The sequence below is a fragment of the Neovison vison genome, chromosome 6, assembly GCF_020171115.1.
Source record: "Neovison vison isolate M4711 chromosome 6, ASM_NN_V1, whole genome shotgun sequence".
Lineage (NCBI taxonomy): Eukaryota > Metazoa > Chordata > Mammalia > Carnivora > Mustelidae > Neogale > Neogale vison.
The window spans coordinates 217,885,251-217,911,826 of NC_058096.1; the positions used below are offsets into that span (position 1 = coordinate 217,885,251).

General features: G+C 39.7%; 1 protein-coding gene across 6 annotated transcripts in view; it reads left to right on the forward strand.

Moving 5' to 3' along the window:
- Positions 1–26,576, forward strand: part of LOC122909758 (olfactory receptor 7G2-like) — a 65,206-nt gene that overhangs the window by 1,725 nt on the left and 36,905 nt on the right. The window contains exons 2-7 of one of the 6 annotated variants that reach the window (XM_044254274.1): positions 5,221–5,324; positions 5,843–5,901; positions 6,890–7,016; positions 18,079–18,171; positions 18,906–19,054; positions 19,591–21,280. In XM_044254274.1, the coding sequence (XP_044110209.1) occupies positions 5,294–5,324; positions 5,843–5,901; positions 6,890–7,016; positions 18,079–18,171; positions 18,906–19,054; positions 19,591–21,033 (1,902 nt within the window). In that variant the 5' untranslated portion in view covers positions 5,221–5,293 and the 3' untranslated portion in view covers positions 21,034–21,280. Of the gene's footprint in view, positions 1–5,220; positions 5,325–5,842; positions 5,902–6,889; positions 7,017–18,078; positions 18,172–18,905; positions 19,055–19,590; positions 21,281–26,576 lie in introns of those variants that run through there. The other 5 variants (XM_044254275.1, XM_044254276.1, XM_044254277.1 and 2 more) reach the window with 5 other exon arrangements.

Genomic DNA, 26,576 nt, shown 5'->3' on the forward strand with positions numbered 1-26,576 from the left:
GCTCATCTCAGGACACTGAGACCATGACATGAGCTGAAATCAAGAATTGGGCACTCAACTTGACTGAGCCACCCAGGCACCCCACCTTCCCCCTTTAAAAACAGCCCTCCTCACTGCCTCACTGCAGGCAGCCTCTCTCTGCTGTCCTGCCTGCTGTCCCTTGTGTATTCAATAAACTTAATCTCCTTTGTTCCGCCTCTGAATCCTTTCACCAAGTATGCCATCGGCTTCTACCCAGTCATCCCTCACATTTGAGGGGCTCCACATCTGATTGAGATGCTCTGTTTAGACACCACAGCTAGGCAGTTAGCAGGTTTGCTCTTCCCATGCAAAATGCCTAGGGCAGCTAAGAGCTTGGAGTGTTTTGGGAACTGAGCAAGACAGGACTGGGCTGAAAAAGCAAGAGAGGAAGAAGGTGAGGTAGATGGACTGATTTCCAACCTTGAAAGCAAGATAAGGGTTTAATGCTAAGCCTGGTAGGAAGCCATTGTGAGCTGGGGTGACCCACAGTTGGATTGGTGTTTAGCTTAGAGCTAGGTGCATATTGAACCTGCGGGGCAGAAGGACAAGTTTGAGGGAATGGAGATAAGATTAAGGGTTAGTAGTAGGGATTAGGAATGGATGATGGCAATCTAGACTCTTGGTTTCATTTGTTTAAAAAGGATTTTATTTATTTGGGGAAGAGGGAAAAAGAGTGCTTTGAGTACAAGCCCGGGGAGCATTAGAGGCAGATGTAGAAGCAGGCTCCTCGCTGAGCAGGGAGCCCGATGCAGGGCTTGATCCCAGGACTCTGGGATCATGACCTGAACTGAAGGCAGGCACTTAATATGAGCCACCCAGGTGTTCCCAGACTCTCTTGGTTTCAAAGTGGAATGAGTGAGGATATCAGACAGATGGAAGGTGGAATGGATTCTTCAGAGACTCATTTCTTTACCTGGAATTCTGGGCACTTGACGTGGCTACAGATGTTCCAGGGACTGGGTATAGTGTTTTAATAAGAAAAGGCCACTCTTGTACATTTGAACATTATAGTTTAGGGGAAGAGAAAGAATAGAAGTAAGCAAAGAACTGAATACGTAATTACAAATTGTGAAAAAGGCTGCATGGGAAGAACAGGCTTAGACAATAAGGGGAGACTAGCTTTATATTGGCTCTAGGGCCCACAGTAAAGGTGAATGACATCAAAGAGACCAAAAAGTAACAGGAAGAATTATCCAGGTAAGGCAGGGACTGGGGGGCCAGAGTTCACGGTTGGGGAGATTTTCTGGAGGAACCATCATTAAGTGGTAAGATTTGGGTATTTTCAGAGAGAGTGTATAGTTGGGATTAGTATGAGTTTCAACCAATTTCTGCTATGTGGTAGGGTGGGGGATCCCATCAGGAAATAGTTTCAGGTTTCAAATGACTGGTTATCTTTGGGAGTGGGGGAGAAAGGGTGCCTGTATTTTAAATTTTCAATGGCTATTGGGCCAAAGGGAGAGGAATTAAGGATTCTGTTAGATTTTGATTGCAGCCCAAAGAGGCCACATGCCCTTGTCTAATGGTTAATCTTGTTTCAATTAGTTACAGCTGTGGGGTGGGAGGGACACCAGTAATCCCTTCTGCCCACTTTGAATAGCCAGGGAACTCCCCTGCCTTACCAAGTGTGCAAAAGTGTTTTGTTTTTTTTTTTTTGGGGGGGGCGGAGATAAGTTCAGTTTTTTACATTTCTATCAGTCTAAGAAAATTTTAGATGACAGAGTTGAAAAGCAGCAGGATATAGGTCTTAAGCATTAATTTGAGGTCCCTCTCTGGAGATTTGGGTGTTACCAGCATAGAGATGAAAATTAAGTTCAGGGGGACGTATAGATAGAGAAGACACACAGTGCGGCAAGAAGTAGGGGCCAAGACTTACCCTGGAGGATAGTCTTGCCGAGCTGGACGGAGGGTAACAAGAGCTGTAAGGTGTGGTCACAAAGCCCAGGGAAGAGAATAACTTAGAGAAGAGAGTATTTCTCTGAGGGACCCACTTAGTCAAAGACAAGTGAATTTACTGGATTAACTCTCATTAATTCTCTCAAACCCATGGCAATCGTGGCAGAGGAGTGAAGGGGGATAGTGGGATGCAAGCCAGGTTGGAGTATATTAAGGGAGGGGAGGAATTGGGAGCAGTGGGAGGGTAGATGACCCTTGAGAAGTTTGGTGGTAAAGAGGAGATAGTGAGCAGTAACCAGAGGGTAAGTGGAACACGAGGTATTAATTTGTTTCAAGATGGGAGAGATTTATTATGTTTATATTATGCTTAAGTATTAAAGGTGTGAATACAGTGAAGTAGAAGTTGATGGGTGTTTCCCAGAACTGAGTTCACCTCGTGGTGGGTGTTAAGTCAGAGGACACAATTCAATTAAGCCAAAGGAGAGGAAAAGAAAAGGTTTTACTTCCAAAAAAATAAAAGGAGAAACTTTGGGGATGTTTCCCAGAGCAGTGCCATCTCCAACAACGAAACGGGAAGGTTTAAGCTAAGGGTGCATACACATTCACAAACGGGCTTATGTGTTGGAGAATTCAGCCTGAAATTGGGGCAGAAGTCATTTTAAGGTGACAGACTCCAAGTCTTAGTTGATGGAAGTGACCCAGGCCTACAAGGTTCAGTATCTGTCAGTTCTCAGGCTCCTGTTCATCTGGTATTTGATCAAAGGAGTTTAAATCCTGCGAAGATAATTCAGGAATGTGCTTTGGGCAAGTAGTCCTGGTCAGGCATAGATCACAAGGTGGCCTGGGGCCTAAAATGTCTTTTTTTATGTCAAGAAAGCTATGTCTTACTTTTTCTGGGGACCCCTAACTCTTTGTGCTTACGGTGGTGATGGAAAAGAAAACCAAGGAATAACCACAGAGTAAGCCTTTGGAGAGAAGATGTGAAGGGATTAGACCAGTACTTCTTTATTTTTTAAATTTTTAAAAAATTTTTTATAAACATATGATGTATTTTTATCCCCAGGGCTACAGGTCTGTGAATTGCCAGGTTTACACACCTCACAGCACTCACCATAGCCTCCCCAACATCCATAACCCCATCCCCCTCTCCCTCCTTGCCCTCCCACCAGCAACCCTCAGTTTGTTTTGTGAGATTAAGTGTCACTTAATGGTTTGTCTCCCTCCCGATCCCATCTTGTTTCATTTATTCTTTTCCTACCCTCCAGACCCCCCATGTTGCATCTCTACTTCTTCATATCAGGGAGATCATATGATAGTTGTCTTTCTCCCATTGACTTATTTCACTAAGCATGATAACCCTCTAGTTCCATCCATGTTGTTGCAAATGGCAAGATTTCATTTTGTTTGATGGCTGCATAGTATTCCATTGTATATATATACCACATCTTCTTTATCCATTCATCTGTTGATGGACATCTAGGTTCTTTCCGTAGTTTGACTATTGTGGACATTGCTGCTATAAACATTTGGGTGCACGTGCCCCTTCGGAGCACCACATTTGTATCTTTAGGATATATACCCAGTAGTGCAATTGCTGGGTCATAGGGTAGTTCTATTTTCAACATTTTGAGGAACCTCCATGCTGTTTTCCAGAGTGGTTGCACCAGCTTGCTTTCCCACCAACAGTGTAGGAGGGTTCCCCTTTCTCTACATCCTCATCCACATCTTAGACCAGTACTTCTTAATGGGGGCAGTTTTGCCCCATAGGGGTCACTTGGCAATATCTGGAGATAGTTTTAATTTTGCAGCTGGAGAGGATACTACTGACATCTACTGGGTAGAATCCAGAGATGCTTCAAAGCATATGGGTCTCCCATAATAAAGACATACCCAGTCCCATATGTCAATAGTGTCAAGGATGGGAAACCCTGGCATAGCAAAGTCAGAGATCCTGGCTTTAGATAGGAAGGAAGAGGGGCACCTGGCTGGCTCCATGGGAAGAGCTTGTGACTCTTGATTTTGGGGTTGGATTTGAGCCCACTGATTGTAGAGATGACTCAAAAAATAAATATTTTTTAAAGATTTATTTACTTACTTGACAGAGTAACAGTGAGAGAGGGAACACAAGCAGGAGGAGTGGGAGAGGGAGAAGCAGGGTTCCTGCTGAGCAGGAAGCCCGACTTCGGGCTCTATCCCAAGACCCTGGGGGTTATGACCTGAGCCGAAGGCAGATGCTTCATGACTGAGCCACCTAGACACTCCTCAAAAATAAAATCTTAAAAAAAAGGAAGACATTCCCTTGTTCCCAAAATGAAAGGAGAAAGAAACCATGATGGTAAGGAAAGGATCCTTCTCATCCTCGTTACTGTTTGTGGAGTAAAATACAAGATTAGTTGAAGAGGGAAAGTTGAGACCATGTGAGATTCAAAGTCCTGGAGGAATTGTGAAAAGAGCTTTAGATAACTAAGGGGTTAAATTACTTGTGGGGCTTTTTAGCGATGAATACCTGTTTTAGAGTAGGTGGCCTCAAAATTTTAGTGCTTCCCATATAACTGCTTAGGTAGGAATCACCCAGCTGGGATGGACAGATGGCTGAAATTCTCCAGAACAGGTGTTATAATAGGCCAGAGAGAGAACGGAATTTGAGTTTTTGGAAAATACATGATTGAAATAAAGGGCCATGACATTTTATATGTAGTGCCAAGGAAATAAGGGGTTATAAATAGCAAAATAATGGGAGTTTGTACAGCTTGGATGCCACTTTGAGGGAAGAGAGCAGGTGCAGTACAGATTAAAAAGCGAACAGGGTAGGAATGTAGTTACTGTGTTCGGACCAGGATGGTTTGGCTTTTTGTCTTCAAGAGGGCAAGAGTCTCAGGTGAGAAGTTCAAGGTATGTGATTGAGAAGTGAAAGTATGGGTGTTTGCTAGCTTACGCCTAGAATCTTGAATCAAGGTGGAGAGTCAGAGTGGGAGTCAGGTGCTAATGACTTAATGAGTTAGGTCTATGCCTTGGGGCCATTGCAGATGAGAAACCAGGGAAGTACCTCAGTGGAGATGGCAGTTTTGATAAGTGATGGACAGTGTGGTTTGTTAATATGGTAGGTTTACATTAGGGATGAGGAAGATAAGAATGCCTGTCAGATTGCTTTGAGGTTGTCCATGGCAAGAAAAACAAGGACCCATGATCAAAGACTGCTTGAATCTGAAAGGAACACATGCTAGATGGGCTATGATGGAATTGCCCTCAGTGCAGAGGAGAAATGGAAAGCTGGCACATTCTCTTGTTAATTCCTCTTCATTTCAGAGCCCTGCCTGCCGTGGACCAGAGAAGCAAGAAGAGGAGCATCCTGGGCGTACTTACTCAAGAGTCTTACAAAATGGCAGCCACACGTCTGTCTGCTGTGGTCGGTAAGTTCCTAGGGTAGATGCACTTCACTCGAATTAAATGGCCTTTCCCCTTTAGAAAGGGCAGGAAAGAAGAAAGCTGAGTAGCCATGGAGGAGGACTGGGAAGGAGAGGTTAACATGAGAGGAGATGCTGTGGAACTAACTCTACAGGCCAATGGAGCCCCATAATTTGTTCCCATATGATTCAGCCATCTTTGGGATTTTGGAAGGAAGGCATTTGTGCATCATGGGGAGAGAGGGAAGAACATTTAGAGGTGGTACCTCATTACCTCATTATTCCATCCATTTGTTCTATACCATTCTGAGTTTCAGTTTCTGGTTCCTCATGGATATCAAGGCTCCCTATTTTCTGACTCTGGGGGGCTGGGCAGGTTTTCTGGCTAATATGCTTTGTGGGTGTGTGTGTACGTATGGATGACTTGATTGATGATACTGGGAAATTTTAGGCTTGTGGGTGGTACAATAATGGATGTGCCCAGACTCTCATGGCACCCTGTTTTCTGTCTTTCCTTGTTCTAGACCCTGCTGGTGCCCATGAGAGGATCACAGAGGTGAAAAACATCTACTCTGCATTACAGGTGAATTTTTTCCTAAAATAGATTTCTTCCCTGAAGTGAATGTGTTTCCTGCCAGTATCCCACAGAGTGTTAACCTTAGAAATAAAAGTTGTCCATGATTTTACCAGCAGAAATGGGTTTATTCAGGAATAGCAGGAAATTACAATTCGGGACAAGCAAGCTACAGCAAAACTACAGGCAAGTCTGGAGAACCAAGGAGAGGACTCTTCTGTAGTAGAAAAAGGGAGTTGGAAGGCTGTTACAAACAAAATATATATTGAATAAATTGGGAATTTAGTGTACTGTGGCTTTCCGTTGGCTGAGTTGTGGCAGTCTCTCATTCCCTGGGCTGTTGACTAACGAGGAGAAAACTTTCTTGCTCCTCTGGGGTAGTAAGTAGTAGCTAAAGTAAGGAATGCCTTGCAAAGTCTGTCTCTTCCTGGTGGGTCTGCAATGACCACTGGTGGTAGGGGGTGAGAGCTATCCCTGCTGGCCAGCTGGTTCCATTTCATTGAGGCTTCCTTTCATTAATTTTCACAGGGGCCTTACAACCTATTTTTTATCTTGAGACCTGATGGTGGTTCAGGAATTTCCAAGAACTTACTCCAATACTCTGCTACTTAAAAAATTTTTCAGGCATCTTTTCTACTTAGTGATGTTAGAGAAGGTAAAAGGATATAAAATTTATGGTCATTCTGTTGGGGGGGTATATTTATTTAGCAAGTATTTTTCTTGCAATGTATTCAGGTCTGTTTTGGATCCTAGAGATAGAGTAAGACTGTAAAAACTCTCAGGCTAGAAGTAGAGAGAAATATGACGTGTTAGAGAGATGCTTTAAATTCTTGAGACTGAATGAGATCTTAAGGAGTAAGAGAGAAGAGGACTGAGTTCTAGGATCTTGAAATTATTACGAAAGAGGTCTTTCATCCCTAGTGAAGTCACCATGACTATTCCCAAGAATGTTTGTGGGGTTGGTTGCTGATGGAGAAAAAATGTGTTGATGTTTTAGAACTCAGTAACCTTTGAGGATGTGGCCATGGACTTTACCCAGGAGGAATGGGTGTTGTTGAATTCACGTCAGAGAAAACTGTACAGAGATGTGATGCTGGAGAACTATAGGAACCTGGCATCTCTGGGTAAGGCTGACAATCCCTCCATTTATTTGTTGAGTTTGAGCATGGGTTTCTGGGGTAAATAAGCCCCAGTTACCTTGTAGTTTATATGAATATTCCTGTTGGTTTCTTGTAGGTTTTTGTAGACTTTCACACTTAAGAAAAATAGCGTGTATTAAGATATAACACACCTACCATTTAGCCATTTAGAGAACACAAAGAAATACGTTGTATATGTTTGGTGTCCTTTTTTTTTTTTTAGTTGTATTCAGAGTTGTGCCATCATCACCACTATCTAATTCCAGAACATTTCTTTATTTTTTTTTAAGATTTTATTTATTTATTTGATAGACAGAGATCATAAGCAGGCAGAGAGAGAGAAGGAAGCAGGCTCCTTGCCAAGCAGAGAACCTGACATGGGGCTCAATCCCAGGATCCTAGGATCATGACCTGGGCCAAGGGCAGAGGTTTTCAAGCACTGAGCCACCCAGGGGCCCCTAATTCCAGAATACTCTCATTGGCCTGCCTGCAGGGCATTTCATTCCTCCTTGTTCTCCAGACCCTGGCAACAACTAATCTACTTTACATTTCTATAGACTTGGCCTATTCTGAATATTCATATGAATGGATTCATACCACATGCGGTCTTTATGACTGGTTTCTTTCACATAGCATAATGTTTTCTAGGTTTTTTCACGTTGTAGCATTTATCAGTACTTAATTCTTACTTACTGCTGAATAATACTCTGTTGTATAGATGTACCATTTTGTCTGTCCATTAGCTGATGGACATTTGGATTTTTGTCACTTGCTGCTACGAGTAGTTCTGCTATGAGCATTCATACAGTGAACGTTTTTTTGTGGACGTATACTTTCATTTATCTTAGGTGTATGCCTAGGAGTGGAATTGCTGGGTCATTTGATAACTCAGACATTTTGAGGAACTGCCAAGCAGTTTTCCAAATTAGCTGTATTATTTTACATTCTCTCCAGGAATGTATAAATGTTCCAAAATCTCCACATTCTTGCCAGCACTTAATGCTGCCTTTTTGTTTGTAGCTATCCTAATGTTTGTAAAATGATATCCCATTGTTGTTTTGATTTGCGTTTCCTTAATGACTAATGATATTGAGCAATATTTCTTGTGTTTATTGGGCATTTGTATATCTTCTTTGGAGAAATGTCCATTTAAATCTTTTGCCCACTTGGGGTGTCTGGGTGGCTCAGTCAGTGAAGAATCTGACTCTTCTTACACTCAGGGCTTGATCTTAAGAGGGCTCTGTGCTCAGTGGGGAGTCTGCTTGAGATTCTCTCTCTCGTCCTCTGCCCACTCAAGCATGTTCTTTCTCTCTAAAATAAACAAATGTTTAAAAAAATTGTTTGCCCATTTAAGAATTGGACTGCCATTTTTTTCCCTGTTGAGTTGTGAGTGTTCTTTATGTATTCGGGAAAGAGATTCATTATCAGATACATGATTTGCAAATATTTTCCTACATTCTCTGTGTTCCCTTTTTACTTTCTTGATGGTATCATTTGTGGTATAAAAGTTTAATTTTAATCCAACTTTTCGATTTTCTTGACTCTCAGTTCTATGCCACTGGTTTATATTTCTACCCTTACACCAGTACCATGCTGTTGATATGGTTGTAGCTTTGTAGTAAGATTTGATTTGGTAAGTGTGAGTCTTTCAACTTTGTTTCTCTTTTTCAAGATTGCTTTGTATGCTGTGTACCTTACATTTTCATATGAAATTTAGGCTAAGTTTGTCAGTTTCTGCAAAGAATGTAGGTGGGAGTTTGATAAAAGCCATCATGAATCTGTAGATCAGTCTGGGGAGTGTTGCCACCTTAGCAATATTAATTATTCCAATCTATGAACATGGGATGTCATTTCATTCGTAGAGGTCTTTATTTGTGTTAATATGTTTTTATTATTTTTTTTTAAATTATTTATTTATTTGAGAGAGAGAGAGAGAGAGAACATGAGAGAGGTCAGTGGGAAAAGCAAACTCCCTGCTGAGCAGGGAGCCTGATGTGGGACTCCTTCCCAGGACTCTAGGATCATGACCTGAACTGAAGACAGTCGCCCAACCAACTGAGCCACCCAGGCGCCCTTAATATTTTTTTAATTAAAATTTAAAAAGTATAAATGGTCTCTGGTATACAATAGAATGATTCAACAGTTTTATACATTACTTCGTGCTCATCAAGATATGTGCACGGAGATGCTTCATCTCCTTCACCTTTTTCAGTAGGTTTGTTGTCCATACTTTGTTTTCTGTAGTTAAGAATTTGTTTGTTTTTTTTTTGTTTGTTTGTTTTTGTTTTTTGGTTTGTCTCTTTTCTCTTTGTTGGTTTGTTTTGTTTCTTGAAGTCCTTATGTGGGTGAAATCATACGGTCTTTTTCTCCAACTGACTGACTTTATGTTATACTCTAGATCTATCAATATTGTTGCAAATGGCAAGATTTTATTTTTTTTGTGGCTGAATAATACTCCATCATAGACACAACACATCTTATTATACATTCATCTGCCAATGGACACTTGGATTCCTTCCATATTTTTGCTACTATAAATAGTAGCAATGAAAAGGGATGGAGATACCTTTTTGAAATAGTGTTACCATTTTCTTGGGGTAGATACATAGTAGTGGAAGTACTGGATCATATGATAATCCTAATTTAAAATTTTTTGAGGAACCTCCATATTGTTTTCCACAGTGGCTGCACCTCTTTATGTTACCACATCTTACCTTTTTCTCCACATCCTTACCTATACTTACTATTTCTTGTTTCTTATTTTAGCTGTCTGACAGATGGGAAGTGATAGCTCACTGTGGTTTTCAATTGCATTTCTGTGATGATGAATAATGTTGTGCATCTTTTCATGTGTCTGTTGGCCATCTGGATGGATGGAAGATGTTCGTGTCCTCTCACCATTTTTTAATTGGAATGTCCAGTTTTTTGTTATGTATAAATTCATATATTTTGAATATTAACCTCTGATTTGATACATTATTTACAAATATCTTCTCCCATTTAATAAGTTGTCTTTTTGTTGATTATTTCCTTTACTGTGAAAAAGTTTTTTATTTTGTCGTAGTACCAGTAGTTTAATGTTGATTTTGCTAACCTTGACAGAAGACTTGTATATAGGGACGCCTGGGTGGCTCAGTTGGTTAAGCAGCTGCCTTCGGCTCAGGTCATGATCCCAGCATCCTGGGATCGAGTCCCACATCGGGTTCCTTGCTCGGCAGGGAGCCTGCTTCTCCCTCTGCCTCTGCCTGCCTCTCTGTCTGCCTGTGCTCGCTCTCGCTCCCTCTCTCTCTGACAAGTAAATAGATGGAATCTTTAAAAAAAAAAAAAAAAGAAGACTTGTATATAGAAAAATTTCTTTGCTAATGGCAAAGAAATTACTGCTTATGTTTTCTTCTAGGAATTTAATGGTTTCAGGTTCCACATTTAGGTCTTTAGCCGATTTGAGTTTATTTTTGTGTATGGTGTAAGAAAGTGAACCAGTTTCATTCTTCTGCATGTTGCTGTCCAGTTGTGTCAACACCATTTGCCAACACCCTGAGATCATGACCTGAGCCCAAGGCAGATGCTTAACTGACTGAGCACCCAGGAGCCCATTGTAGAATAAGTTTGGAGATTTTCCTTTCTAATATATATATTTTTGGAATAGTTGGAGATGAATAGGTATTAACTCTCCTTTAAACGTTGGTAGAATTCACCTGTGAAGCCATCTGGCTCTTGACTTTTGTTTGTGGGAGTTTTTTTTTTTTTTTTTCTTTTGGTTTGTCTTTTTTTTTTTTTTTTAAAGATTTTATTTATTTATTTGACAGAGAAAGATTACAAGCAGGCAGAGAGGCAGGCAGAGGGAGAGAGGAGGAAGCAGGTTCCCTGCTGAGCAGAGAGCCCGATGCGGGACTCGATCCCAGGACCCTGAGATCATGACCTGAGCCGAAGGCAGCGGCTTAACCCACTGAACCACCCAGGCGCCCCTCTTTTGGTTTGTCTTAAAGATTCAATTTCATTGTTTATAATTGGTCTCTTCAAAAATTTTCTTCCTGATTCAGTTTTGGGAGGTTATGTGTTTCTGGGAATATATCCATTTCTTCTAGGTTGTCCAGTTTGTTGGCACATAACTTTTTATTCTCTTACAATCATTTCTGTGGTGTTGGTTGCTATTTCTCTTCTGTCATTTATGATTTTGAGTCCTCCCTCTTTTGATGAATGTGGCTAAAAAGATACTGATTTTGTTGATCTTATGAAAGAATGAATTCCTGGTTTCACTAATCTGTTCTATAATTTTTTAGTCTTAATTTTAGCTATTTTCTAATCTTTATTATTTCTTTCCTTCTGCTGGATTTGGGCTTTGTTCTTTTTGTAACTCCTTTAAGTGGAAGGTTAGCTTGTATATTTTTCATGCTTCTGGAGATACACTTGTATTGCTATAATCTTCCCTCTTAGAAGAGTTTCTGCTGCATGCCAAAGATTTTGGACAATTGTGATTTCATTTTCAGTTGTTCCCATGTATTTTTAAACTTCCTCTTTGATTTCCTGGTTGACCTATTCATTGTTTAATAATGGCGTTATTTAAGCTCAATGTATTTGTAGTCCTTCCAGATTTTTTTTTTTGTGGTTTATTTCTAGTTCTATACCATTATGGTTAAAAAAGATGATTTCAGTCTTTTGTTTTTGTTGAGACTTGTGACCTTATGACCTAACAGGATAATCTTCTGTAGAATGTTTTGTGTGCTCTTGAAAAGAAAGTGTATTCTGCTTTGGGATGGAATGTTCTGAATATCTGTTAGATGCATCTGGTCCAGTGTGTCACTCAGATCCATGGTTTCCTTGTTGACTTTCTTTTTCTAAATTTTTTAAAAGATTTTATTTTTGTGAAGGAGAGAGAGGGCATGAGCAAGGGGGAGGGTCAGAGGGAGAAGCTGACTCCCTACGGGGAAGTCAGCAGGGAACACAGTATGGGACTCGATCCCAGAACCCTGGGATCTTGACTTGAGCCAAAGGCAGATGCTTAACAAACTGAGCCACCCAGGTGTTGGTTTTCTGTCTGGATGATCTATCCATTGATGTAAGTGGGGTGTTAAAGTCCTCTGCTGTCATTGTATTACTATTAATATCTTCTGGTTTTTATAGTTTTATGTATTTGGCTGCTCCCAAGTTGAATGCATAAATATTTAACAATTGTTACATTGTCTTGTTGGGTTGTTCCCTTTATGATGATGTAGTGTCCTTGTCTCTTGTTAGTCTTTGTTTTTAAAGTCTATTTTCCATGTGAGTATTGCTACTTCAGCTTTCTTTTCACTTCCGTTTGCACTGTAAATGTTTTTTCATCCCTTTACTTTCAGTCTGCATGTGTCTTTAAGTCTGAAATGATTGTCTTATAGACAGTATATAGATGGCTCCTGCTTTTTTATTAAATCCATTTAGTGCTCTGTCTTTTGGAGTGTTTAGTCCATTTGCATTCATAGTTATTATATATAGGTATGTACTTAGTGCCATTTTGTTACTTGTTTATGGTTGCTTTTGTGGTTCTTGGTTCCTGTCTTGTCTTGTTCTGTTCTGTTGTGATTTTGTGGCTTTCTTTAGTGATATGCTTGAATACCTTTGTCTTTTTTTTTAGGGTATCCATTAAAGGTTTTTGACTTGTAATTACCATTCTTCAGCTGAATATACAATGTCATATTCATATAGCAAGTCTATATTAGGTTGGTCTCTGTATTGGGTTGAACCCATTCTAAAAATACTAAATTTTTACCCCCCCCACTTTTAAGTATATGATGTTATACTTTACATTCTTTCATTTTGTGAATCCCTTAATTGATTTTTTTTGAAGATTTATTTGAGAGAGGGAGAGAGAGAGAGCATGAGTAGGGGGAGGGGAGGAGCATAGGAGTAGGGAGAAGCAGACTCCTCACTGGCCAGGAACCCTGATGCGGGACTCAATCCCAGGATTCTGAGATCATGACCTGAACTGAAGGCAGACACTTAACTGACTGAACCATCCAGGTGCCCCTCTTGACTGATTTTTATAGATGTAATTAATTTTACTGTTTTTATGCTTTAACCTCCATGCTGGCTTTATAAGTGATTAGTCTGCTACTTTTATTATGCTTGAATGTATCTGTGAAAGTTTTTACTTTTACAGGTTTATTACTTCTGGTTATGGCCTTTCCCTTCCCAGTCAAAGGAATTCTTTATCTTGTATTATGAATGACAGCTTTGCTAGGTAGAATATTCTTGCTTGCAGGTTTTTTCCTTCCAGCACTTTGAATATATCCTACCACTTCCTTATGGCATGCAAAGTTTCTGCTGAAAAATCAGCTGAGAGCCTTACAGAATTTCCCTTGTATGTAATTATTTTCTTTAATCTTGCTGCTTTTAAAATTCTCTATCACTACTTTTTTCATTTAGTAAGTTTGTGTCTTGGTGTGGACCTTCTTAGGCTGATTTTATTGGGGGTGACTTCTGGATCTGGATATTTGTTTCCTTCCCCAGATTAGGGAAGTTTTCGTTTATTATTTCTTCAAGTTTTATGCCCCCTTTTTACCCTTCTTCTAGGAGCCATATGATGCAAGTATTACTATGCTTGATGGTATCATTGAGTTCCCTCAAACTGTTCTCAATTTTTTTTAAGATTTTATTTTTAAGTAATCTCTACACCCAATGTGGGACTCAAACTCCTAACCCTGAGGTCAGGAGTTACTTGCTACACCAACTGAGCCATCCATTACTCTACCTTTAATTTTAATCATTCTTTTTATTTTTTTGCTGTTCATCTTGGTTTCTTTCCACTACCCTATCTTCCAGCTCCATGATCTGCTTTGCTTTCTCTAGTCTGCTAATTTTTAGTTACTGAGTTCTTCATCTCTGATTGATTGTTTTTGTGTTTTCTATCCATAGAGGTCTTTAAATTCTGTTATCTGTCTAAGTCTTAAAATTCCTTTTAAAAATAATTTAAAAATATTTTGTCTGTTTCCTTGGGTGGGGGTAGTGCATGGACAGGGGGAAGAGCAGAGGAAGAGGGAGAGGGAATCAGTCTCCAGCAGACTCCACCTTGATTATAGAGCCTGACACTGGGCTCAATCCCACGAACCTGAGACCATGACCTAAGCTGAAACCCAGAGTCAGTTGCTTTTTTTTTTAAGATTTTTATTTATTTGACAGAGATCACAAGTAGGCAGAGAGGTAGGCAGAGAGAGAGGGGGAAGCAGTCTCCCCACCGAGCAGAGAGCCTGAAATGTGGCTCGATCCCAGGACCCTGAGATCATAACCTGAGCTGAAGGCAGAGGTTCAACCCACTGAGACACCCAGGTGCCCCCTGAGTCAGATGCTTAATTGAGACACCCAGGCACCTGTAAGTCTTAAACTTCTTAGTGTTAAATTTATCCCTAATCATTTTTTGATGCTATTGTCAATGAAATTGTTTTCTTGGTTTCATTTTTATTATATTAATTGATTATATATAGAAATACAGTTGATACATTGTATATGATCTTTTAGTTTGCAACCTAATAGTTTTTTGTGTGGATTATTTCAGATTTTCTATTTATAAGTTTATGACATCTGTGAATAGAGATGGTTTTTCTTCTTTCCAAATGGGATAACCTTTATTTCTTTTCTCCTTGCCTAGTTGCCCTGGACAGAACTTCCAATGTAATGTTGAGTATAAGTGGCAAGGATGGACATCATTTTGTTGTTGTTCCTAATCTTAGGGGGGCAATTTTCAGTCTTTGTCCATTAAATCTAATTATAATAGATGATTTGAAAGATACTTATTTATTTATTGGACAGACAGAGATCACAAGTAGGCAGAGAGGCAGGCAAGGGGTGGGGGAAGCAGACTCCCTGCTGAGCAGAGAGTCTGATGCGGGGCTGTATCCCAGGACCCTGGAATCATGACCTGAGCTGAAGGCAGAGGCTTTAACCCACTGAGCCAAGCAGGTGCCCTTATTATTTTAAATATTTGTTTACTAACTGCAAAGTATGGCCTTTAAAGGGCACCTTTATTATTTTATTTATTTTAAATACTTGTTTACTAATTGCAAAGTATCGCCTTTAAAGGGATGTATTCTGTTGGCTGCTTTTCTTAACCCTGTATGTGTGGTACACTTTCCTGTCTCTTTGCGTGTTTCAGTTTGTTCTTAAAAATGAGATTTTTAAAAATTAAAAATTTTTTTTAAAAAAAATTGTATGTATTTATTTGACAGAGGTAGACACAGCAAGAGTGGGAATATAAGCAGGGGCAGAGGGAGAGGGAGAAGCAGACTCCCCTGTTGAGCAGGGAGCCTGATACAGGGCTTGATCCCAGGACTCTGGGACTATGACCTGAGTTGAAGGCAGATGCTTAATGACTGAGCCACCCAGGTGCCCCTAAAAATTGTTTAAATTTAAATTAAACTGGCCAACATACTGTACATCATTAGTTTCAGATGTAGTGTTCAATAATTTATCAGTTGAATATAACACCCAGTGCTCATCCTATCACATGCCCTCCATAATACCCATCACTGTTACCCCATTCCCCACCCACCTTCCCTGAAGCAACCCTCAGTTTGTTTCCCATAGTTAAGAGTCTCTCGTGGTTTTTCTCCCTCTGATTTCTTCCCATTCAGTTTCTGCTCCATTCTCCTATGATCCACTGGCCTATTTATTAATTTAAACATCTAAGTGAAACCATATGATAATTGTCTTTCTCTGATTGACTTAGTTCACTCAGCATAATACCCTCTAGTTCTGTCCATGTTGATGTAACAGGCACATGAACAGGCATTTCAAGATAATAAATTTTACCAATTCTAGTAATGGATGCCTTTGCCATCAGGGTTCATTGTTGTTTTCTTCTCTGTGCTTATTTGTTTTGTGACCTTCCTAGCTGAATTCCACAGATTCTGTATGCCCTGTCATGTTCAACCACGGAATTTTCTCCTAACTTTTCTTTTTCTTTTTTAAAAATTTTATGTTAGTCACCATATAGTACATCATTAGTTTTTGATGTAATGTTCCATGATTCATTGTTTGTATATATATTTCTTAAGATTGTATTTATTTATTTGACAGAGAGAGAGGGAACATAAGCGTAGGGAGTGGGAGAGGGAGAAGCTCCCTGCTGACAGGGAGCCTGATGCGGGGCTTGATACGAGGACCCCAGGATCATGACCTGAGCTGAAGGCAGACGCTTAATGACTGAGCCACCCAGGTGCCCCTCATTGTTTGTGTATTTAAAAAAGTCCTTATTTGGGGGCACTTGGGTGGCTCGGTCAGTTGAACGTCCCACTCTTGATCTCAGCTCAGGTCTTGATCTTAGGGTTGTGAGTTCAAGCACTGTGTTGGGCACCACACCAGGCATAGAGCCAACATAAAAAAAATAAAAATAAATAAAAACTTAAAAGTGCTTATTTTAATTTTTAACCTGGTTTCCTGGTCATTGTAACTTGAGTAGTCCAACAATGATTAGTATCATTTTCTTAAATGCTTTGCCTATGTCTCTTCATCTCATGCCAAGTAGATCTATGTAAGAAGTCATGCCTTTAACTTCAGGCAACTTACAAGACTAGTTATTTTTCACTGCCTGCCTGGGCAGGGTCTAAAAGTCAACCAAAGCTAGGTGACTTGGGACTTACCCTCTTTTTCTGGCCATGTGCCTAGCCTTGGCTTATGCACAGAATTCTGGATCCCCGGGAACTGATTGGAGCTGTTCCAAGTCCCTAAGGTGATGCCTTGGGGATAAGAGTTTTTTCCTGCTAAGCTGAGCTCTGGCTAAACTCCAATAGCTACAACAGCCTGAGGATATATATTTTCTAGGGAACTTCAAGCTTAGACTAATAATACATCTTTATCTATATTCATATATATGTTTTATATCTATACAGCTACAGTGGATATTAATGTAAGAGTACAAAGGACTCATTGATACGGTTTCAGATTCTGTGTTGCAAATAACCTAAAGAAACCTCTATTTTTACTGAGTTTTGGTGCCTTATCAAAAAATATCAACACTGATTTTTAAAGAGTATTAATATATTCCTCTTCTCCCCAACTACTTATCTCTGAGTCTAGATTTTCTTCATACCATTTCTTTAAACTTGATTTTTTCAGTGTTCCAAGATTCATTGTTTATGCACCACACCCGGTGCTCCATGTAATACGTGCCCTCCTTAATACCCACCACCAGGCTCACCCAACCCCCTACCCCCCTCCCCTCCAAAACCTTCAGTTCGTTTCTCAGAGTCCACGGTCTCTTATGGTTCATCTCTCCTTCTGATTTCCCCAGTTCCATTCTCTACTTCTCCCAGTGTCGTCGGTGTTATTCCCTTATGTTTCAAAACAACATAGAAAGCTGCACTGTATGCTGAAGTGGATATAATAATCCAGTGATCTTCTTTTGAGCCATGCATTAGTGAGGTGTACAAAAATCTAAAAAAAAAAAACAAACCACTGTTCTCAATAGCTTTTTAAAAATAAATGTAAGTGGCGGGGGTGTGGGAGGTTGGGGTACCAGGTGGTGGGTATTATAGAGGGCACGGATTGCATGGAGCACTGGGGTGTGGTGAAAAAAATAGTGAATACTGTTTTTCTGAAAATAAATAAATTGAAAAAATTAAAAATAAATAAAAATAAAAAAATAAATGTAAGTATTTTAGAAAAATAATAACTGTTCTGGGGCTGGTTATTTTACCAGCGCTCCAGTCTCTTTGTTGACTGCAAGGCTGGTGGCTTTTTCCTCTTACCAAGGTTCAGTGATTTTTCTTGGATAGACAGCTTTCCATTTGTTCTGTGTCTTCGGTTAATTTCTAGAGTTCTGAATTGATTGAGTCTACTTGTTTGGCCCATTATTTGTTGTTTTAGTGGGGGAGATGAATTAACAGGGTCTTCATTCTATCATTATAAAAGCTGATCCTCAGGTGCTTTACTTTTGTTTTATCTGTTAGAAATTTGTCATAATCATTTTGCTGCTCCTAAAGCCACACTTGTCTATCTTCACAACCTCAAAGATAAAGTTGCCACTGTTGTTTCCTTATACACTACATGGTTCTCTCACATGCATTGTTCCCTATTATAGAAAAGCAGCTCAGCAAACCCACTCTGATCACCCAGATGGAACAAGAAGATGAGATGAAAAGAGAGACAGGATATCACCAAGATATATGTTCAAGTGAGCAGTGGGCATAAATGAATTTTTTTTTTTACCACATCTGGTGGGGCTGAGGAAGAGCTACATTATGAAGAGTCCAGCAGGGGACTTAAAAAAAATACCCTCTAAATTTGAGTAGCGAGCAGAGACCATTTGGTGTGAGCTTATTCATGTACTTCCAGAATTCCCTAGTCTTTGGCTTTTAACCTTTCATTTCATACTTTTTAAAAATGTTATGTTAGTCACCATACAGTACTTCATTAGTTTTTGATGTAGTATTCCAAGATTCATTGTTTGCATGTAACACCCAGTGCTCCATGCAATAAATGCCTTCCTTAATAACCATTACCAGGCTCACGCCTCCCCCAACCTGCTCCCCTCTGAAACCCTCAGTTTGTTTCCTGGAGCCCATAGTCTCTCATGGTTTGTCTCCCCTCTCTGATTTCTCCCCTTTATTTTTCCCATCCTTCTCCTTATGACCTTCATACTTTCCTGTGCTCTGAAAGAAAGATCTGTCTTGTGCTTTAATATTTACATTTAGAATCACTAATTCTTCCCATTTTGTGTGTATCATATACCATAGCCTTGGCTTATTAACACTAAAACATGTAAATATCATTCTTTTGATCAAAATACATTTTTTCTTGCACATTGTCTTCCTAAGTTTAGGGTCTGTTTGAAGAGATCCACATGGATGTTAGTTTTGGTCCTTGTCCTCCCATTTCAAACTCAAGATTGTTTCCTGTTTGTTTCAGATTGGGCTTGGGCTTTGCCTGCTTTTGTCAGCATATTGACAAAAACTTACTTTCCCCCACTTTGTTCAGATGGGATGGTTCCCCTTAAAACCAAACAATCACAACATAAGCAAGATATTTTGGAGAAAGAAGCACTCAGTGGCAAGAAGGTAGGAGTCACACAAGAATTTCTTGCTGTCTGTTAGAAATCCAGAGTTCCATGTAGTAGAAAAGGAAAACATGAACTAAGGGGTCAATTTGAGGCATTCATTTTACCAACAAAAAATAGGAAATTCTCTAAATACCATGAATATGAAGGAAGCTTACCCACTAGCTCCAAAAATGGTTGCAGAGACTCCTCAGAGTAAATATTTTCACAATGGACATTAGATACTAAATATTAAAAACATTCACTCCAAAGCATTTGTATAGTAAAACTTTAAAGAACCCTGATGAGAGCCATGTGGTATAAGATTCCTCTTATTCAATCTAATAAACTCGGATAGAAACTGTGTATATTCACTTAAAAAAGTGTTAGGTAATCTCTAATTTTAATAAAGTGCGTGTTCATTTATTTATTTATTTTTTAAATAAAGTGTGTGTTTAAACCTGTCAGAATTTGAGTACCGGGGAGGGGGGGAGGAGATTCTCAGTCAACATAATGATTGTGATAAATCTTGTGATCACAACTAATTTTAACCAATAGGGGCAAACTCTTGGAGGAAGATCCATTGAACAGAATAAAATTGCCTTGAGCATGAAATCTAGCATTACTCAGAATCAGAGGATTCATCCTGGCGAGAATCCCCATCAACACCTTCATCTTGGAAAAGCCCTCAGAGGTTGCTTACACCTTAACCCACATGAGAACATTCTTTCTGGGGAAAAATCCAGTGACTGTAAAAATGATAAAAATACCTCCATCAGGAGTTCTTTCTTAGCTGTGCACAAGAGACCACATACAAGAGAGAAATCCTATGAATGTCCTGACTCGAGGAAAGTCTCAAGTTCAATCTTAGATCGTAAGCATAAAAAAACTTGCATTAGGGAGAAATCTTTTCAGTGTAGCCAGTGTGGTAAAGTATTAGTGAACCACTCATCCATTGCATTGCACATGAGAACCCACATTGGCGAAAAACCTTTTAAGTGTAACCAGTGTGGGAAAGCCTACAGTTCAAACTCTTACCTCACACGACACAAGAGAATTCACACTGGGGAGAAGCCCTATGAATGCCATGACTGTGGAAAAACCTTCAGAGATAGTTCACTTCTCAGACAACATGGAAGAATTCATTCACGGGACAAACCCTACAAATGTGATCAGTGCAGCAAAACCTTTAGTAGGAGCTCTAGGCTTACCATGCACAAGATAATACATACCAAAGAGAAGCCCTATGCCTGCACTGATTGTGGGAAAACCTTCAGCATTCTTTCATACCTCACAAGACATAAGAGAGTACACACTGGTGAGAAGTCTGTTGAATGCAGCCACTGTGGAAAAGCCTTAAGTAGTCCATCAGCTCTGAAGACACACCTGCGGATACATACTGGAGAAAAACCTTACAAGTGTGATCAGTGTGGGAGAACTTTTAGAATGAGCTGTAATCTTAATGTGCACAAAAAAATGCATGCTGGAGAGAAACCGTGTACTTGCATTGACTGTGGGAAAGCCTTCAGGGATCACTCATGCCTTAAAGAACATGTGAGAATTCATACTGGAGAGAAGCCCTTTGCATGTAATCAGTGTGGGAAAGCCTTCAGAGTGAAATCTTTCCTCACTTTGCACAAGAAAGTTCACATGAGAATGAAACAGTATGAGTGTAAGGAATGTGGGAAAGCCTTCAGTGGTTTCTTATCTCATAGGAGACATATGAGAATGCACACCAGGGAAAAGAAACCCTTCAAGTGTAGTCAGTGTGAAAAAGCTTTTAGGAGGCATGTGTCCCTTACAATACACATAAGAACTCACACTGGAGAGAAACCCTATGAGTGTGATCAGTGTGGGAAAACCTTTAGCGTAAGGTGCAATCTTACTGTGCACAAGAGAGTCCATACTGGAGAGAAGCCCTATAGATGCAATGTGTGTGGACATGCTTTCAGTAAGCTGTCATCCCTTCGGCGGCACCACGAGAACACTCATGCTGGATAAAGCTCTGAGTAATGTCCATGTACAGTAGTTTTCAGTGAACTCTCAATCTTGAAGGCATATAAGCACATACTAACTGCAGAGAACTGGATGTAAAGAATGGAAAAACCCCTCTAAAAATCTGTAGGAGAAATGTAAGTTATGCAGTGACTTTGATAAATCCTTTAAACATCTCCTAGATGACCAATTGATACTAAATGTAAAAACTTTGTAGTGTCTTCAAGACTTGTTGAGAAAAATAAATGCCTAATGTTTTAAGCCACCATGTTTACAGTGTGTGTGTGCGTGTATTTTGGAAGGGAGGTTTTATTCACAAATGTGTCACCAATATAACCCATGTCAGGTTTTCAGAAATTTATGTGTATAATTAAAAGATTGAATTGCTGCTGGAGTACCAGGAGGGAGGTTATCCGTATACACTGGTCGTTCCCTTTTAACTCTCTAATCACCCTAATTCTTGATACCATAACATGTATACTCTGGATTCAATGCATTTTTAAAAGGTTTTTCTTTTTTTTTTTTGATTTTTAAAAACACCTTTATTGAGATATAATTTGCATCCCCAAAACAATTTACCTGTTTTAAGTGTGTAGAAAGACTTGATTTTTATATAAAACAAAAACCTTAGGAATTACCTGAGCAGTGCTTATATGAATTTCCAGAAACCTCACTTTTTTTCCCCTCTAGATTTGGTTCAGTGAGACTTACACTTCAATAACTATTAGGAGACTTGGTAAAATTAAAAGATTTAAAATTCCACTTCTTTTTAATCTCCTCATTGTGAAGAAGATATTTATAATCTGTGGATTTTTAAATTTACAACGTAGTATATCTTTAAGTTTAAAAATCTGAGATCATCCAGGGTCAGATTACCATATGAGGACAGTCATATTGGTAGAGGGGAGAATTCACTGGACTTTTTTTCTCTGCCTGCTCAAACTATGATAAAACAGAGGATTCCCCTGTTACAAAGGAATAGTGGACCATAGTTTCAAAAGGTTTTTCTTTTTTAAAGTAATCTCTATAGGAACTCACAGCCTGAGATCAAGAGTCATATGTTCCACTGACCTGGCCAGGTGCCCCTAGAATCATTACCTTTTTAACAGTTTTATTGAGATGTAATTTACATGTTGAAGTATAAAATTCAATGGGTTTTAGTATGTTTACAGAGTTATATGCCTTATTCTACCTGATACAGTATCATTGTACCTGGATTCTGCTCAAGACTCTTCGTGAGAATCATCTGTGTTTTTTCTTCAGCAGAATTTTATTGTCATTGGTACATAGCTTCCCATTTTATGAATATGCACAATTAATTCAACTGTTCTGGACATTTGGATTGTTTATCGTTGGAGTATTTTTTTAAAAATAGTTTAGTTATTTGAGAGAGAGAACACGAGCAGGGGAAGAGACAAAGGGGGAGGGGGAAGCTGAATCCCCACTGAGCAGAGAGCTTGATGTGGGGCTCAGTCCCAGGACCCTGAGATCATTACCTGAGCTGAAGGCAGGTGCATAGCTAACTTAGCCACCCAGGATACCTATAGTTAGGGTATTTTACACATAATTCTGCCATGAGCATTTTTGTACATGTTCTAGTTCACAGCTGTACATATTTTCACCGGGTATATATTTTAGGAGTGCAGTTTCTGGGTCATAGGGAATACACATAGTCACATTTATTCAACACTACCTGGTCACATTTATTCAATGGTATCCCACAGTTTATGAAGCAGTTGTTCAAGTATGTCTGCTCTCTTGTTAATATTTTACATTGTCTTTTTCATTTTGGTCATTTTGATGTGCATGCCATAAATTTTTAAAAACTTTTCATTTGGAACCAGTTTTGCACTTAATAGAAAAGTTTGTACGGAGTTCTGTATATCCCTCAGTTTCCCAGTGTTACTACAATTAATTTGTCACCTGCTTTCTTCTGGTTAGTATTTTTTGTGTGTGATATCTAAGATTGTTGTTTTTTTTTAATTTTTAAAAATTTTTTTCCTTATTTTTTATTTATTTTCAGCATAACAGTATTAATTATTTTTTCACCATACCCAGTGCTCCATGCAACCGTGCCCTCTATAATATCCACCACCTGGTACCCCAACCTCCGCCACCACCCCCCGCCACTTCAAACCCCTCAGATTGTTTTTTAGAGTCCATAGTCTCTCATGCTCCATGCAATCCATGCCCTCTCCAATACCCACCACCTGGTTACCCCAACCTCCCACCCCCGCCCCTTCAAAACCCTCAGATTGTTTTTCAGAGTCCATAGTCTCTCATGGTTCACCTCCCCTTCCAATTTCCCCCAACTCCCTTCTCCTCTCCATCTCCCCTTGTCAACTCCATGCTATTTGTTATGCTCCACAAATAAGTGAAAACATATGATAATTGACTCTCTCTGTTTGACTTATTTCAGTCAGCATAATCTCTTCCAGTCCCGTCCATGTTGCTACAAAAGTTGGGTATTCATCTTTTCTGATGGAGGCGTAATACTTCATAGTGTATATGGACCACATCTTCCTTATCCATTTGTCTGTTGAAGGGCATCTTGGTTCTTTTTGATGTCCGTTTTCCAGACAACCTCCAAAAGCCTTCCCAAGTAACTAGTAAATTGGCTTCTTTGCATGTACTCTTTACTATTACAGTATTTACCTCACTCACGGAGTGTTTTTGGTTAAAGAAAAATTTGAGAGAGTGGCTTTGTGGAGATGATCCCATGGTACATGCTCTGTATCCCTAGTCTCTGTCCCTATGGGGACTTAAACACCACCTTGCTTCTCTTACTCTTCCAGTGATAATCTCTGCCTCAGAGAAAGCTGGGAGTTGGTCTGATGAGAAGTTCATCAGTTTTCTTCAGGTCAGCCCCAAGAAATCCAAAAATGAGATTCCCAGTCTGGAGATGAGAGGAAACATATGGGAAGAGAATTTATGTACACCTGTCCTCTCAGGTTCAGGAAATCTGGTCATTCATGAATCCTCTCTATGAGCTGTTCTCCTCAAAGATTTGAAATGCTTTGGGGAAGAAATGATAGCATATATCTGGCTAATGAGGAGCTTTGGAAATTGAGCTCCCAGGCCCACAGAGACTAGAGTTTACCTGTGACCCCCTCCTCTCAAAGCAATGTTTATGTCAGGAAACACACCTGAGTCTCCTGAGGTCAACCTTCTTAACCCTGGAGCCCAGTTGCCTTGGTCCCTCTGCCTTTCCTTGAGACAGATTTCCCACCTCTGCCCTTCAATATCTAGAGGAAAGGTGAATTACTTACTGGTGACTTCAAGGCAATCTGATGTGCCCTACTGAATGTACAGTTTTTTTTTTTTTTAAATCAGCCTATCTGGAGGACATCTAAGAGGTAAAAGAAAGTTTGGTAGGATGAAACTATATTGAATTTGTGGTCAACTTTCATTTTCTGCTCTTACTCTGCTTTTTAAATTCCAGGGACGTTTTTCCTTACTTGAACATGAATTAGCACCTTTAGAAATCGGACAGATAGGGGCTCCTGGGTGGTTTCACTGAACCAGTTAAGCATCTGACTTCAGCTCAGGTCATGGTCTCAGAGTCATGGGATGGAATCCTGCACTGAGCTCCCTGCTCTGTGGGGAGCTTGCTTCTCCCTCTACTGTTCCTCTGCTGGTACTCACTCTCTCTGTCAAATAAGTAAAATCTTAAAAAAAAAAAAAAAGAAACTGGACAGATAATTCTACAATTCACTGGTTTCCCTCCTTTTGTTTGGTGGGCTGAGAATGGGAGTAGGATGGGTGAGTTTGGCTTCTCAGTTTTCCCATATCTGATTCCAGCTTTTATCCTCAGAAAGCTCAAGTCTTATCTTTACCTCTTACTTGTAAGGACCTTGAGAGAGGAGGTTGAGACCTATTAGTCTACCTTTCTAGTCTTCCTCTGAAAACTCTCAAAGAAAATACAGAATATTTTCTTTTATTTTTAAAAAGATTTTTCATTTTTATTTTTTTAAAAAGATTTTTATTTTTAAAAAGATTTTCTTTATCTATTTGAGAAAGGGAGTGAGTGCACGAGAGGGGAGAAGGTCAGAGGGAAAAGCAGACTCCCCACGGGCCTGGGAGTTGGACGTGTGACTCGATCCCTGGACTCCAGGATCATGACCTGAGCTGAAGGCAGTCACTTAACCAACTGAGCCCCCCAGGCACCCAAGAAAATACAGAATATTTTAAACCATCAGAATAGCCTAGTACTTTCCAGAATTAATGCTGACATTTTGGCCATATTAGCTTCAGACATTTTTTTTTAAAATACAGTAGTATACATTATATATGATCGGTTTATTTTTTTTAAGGTCTTACGTATTTGACAGAGTGACAGGTAACACAGGCAGTGGGAATGGGCTCAATCCCAGAACCCTGAGGTCATGACCTGAGCCAAAGGCAGACACTTAATGACTGAGCCACCCAGGCGCCCCATCGTTATATATTTTTTTAATTAATATTTTATTTATTTTCAGCATAACAGTGTTCATTATTTTTGCACCACACCCAGTGCTCCATGCAAGCCGTGCCCTCTATAATAGCCCAACCTCGCACCCCCAACCCCTTCAAAACCCTCAGATTGTTTTGTTTTGTTTTTTTTTTTCCTCAGATTGTTTTTCAGAGTCCATAGTCTCTCATGGTTCACCTCCCCTTCCAATTTCCCCCAACTCCCTTCTCCTCTCTAACGCCCCTTGTCATCCATGCTATTTGTTATGCTCCACAAATAACTGAAACCATATGATAATTGACTCTCTCTGCTTGACTTATTTCACTCAGCATAATCTCTTCCAGTCCCGTCCATGTTGCTACAAAAGTTGGGTATTCGTCCTTTCTGATGGAGGCATAATACTCCATATTGTATATGGACCACATCTTCCTTATCCATTTATCCGTTGAAGGGCATCTTGGTTCTTTCCACAGGTTGGCGACCGTGGCCATTGCTGCTATAAACATTGGGGTTACAGATGGCCCTCCTTTTCACTCCAACTGTATCTTTGGGGTAAATACCCAGGAGTGCAATTGCAGGGTCATAGGGAAGTTCTAGTTTTAATTTCTTGAGGAATCTCCACACTGTTCTCCAAAGAGGCTGCCCTATCATTATATTTTAAACTGAATATCAGATCCAGATCCCACAGGGAAAGGCCTTTCTTTGCCGTTAGACGGGAATAACTATATCAGCATGGAAAAATCCTCTGTTCCGTTACTATTCTCCTCCCCGCTTCCCAGAGATTACCAGTCTGGAATTAGTGGATATTTGCCACAGGTAGTTTAATACTAACAGTACATGTGAACATGTCTGATAAATCTCTGCTATAGAAAAAAATTGTAATTAGCCCAAATGCCCACTGATGTGAGAATGTATATTAAAATTAATCTTCTTGTGTCAGTCTTAATAAATACAGAAAATACAGTATAAAGCCAAAATAAGTGGTTGAGTTGAATAATAGTTTATAATAATAATGAGCTTGTAACATAATGTGACATAAGCACACAATGTTTACGGCTACATCATTACTCATGTGAAATATTCCAGGGGAATGATACAT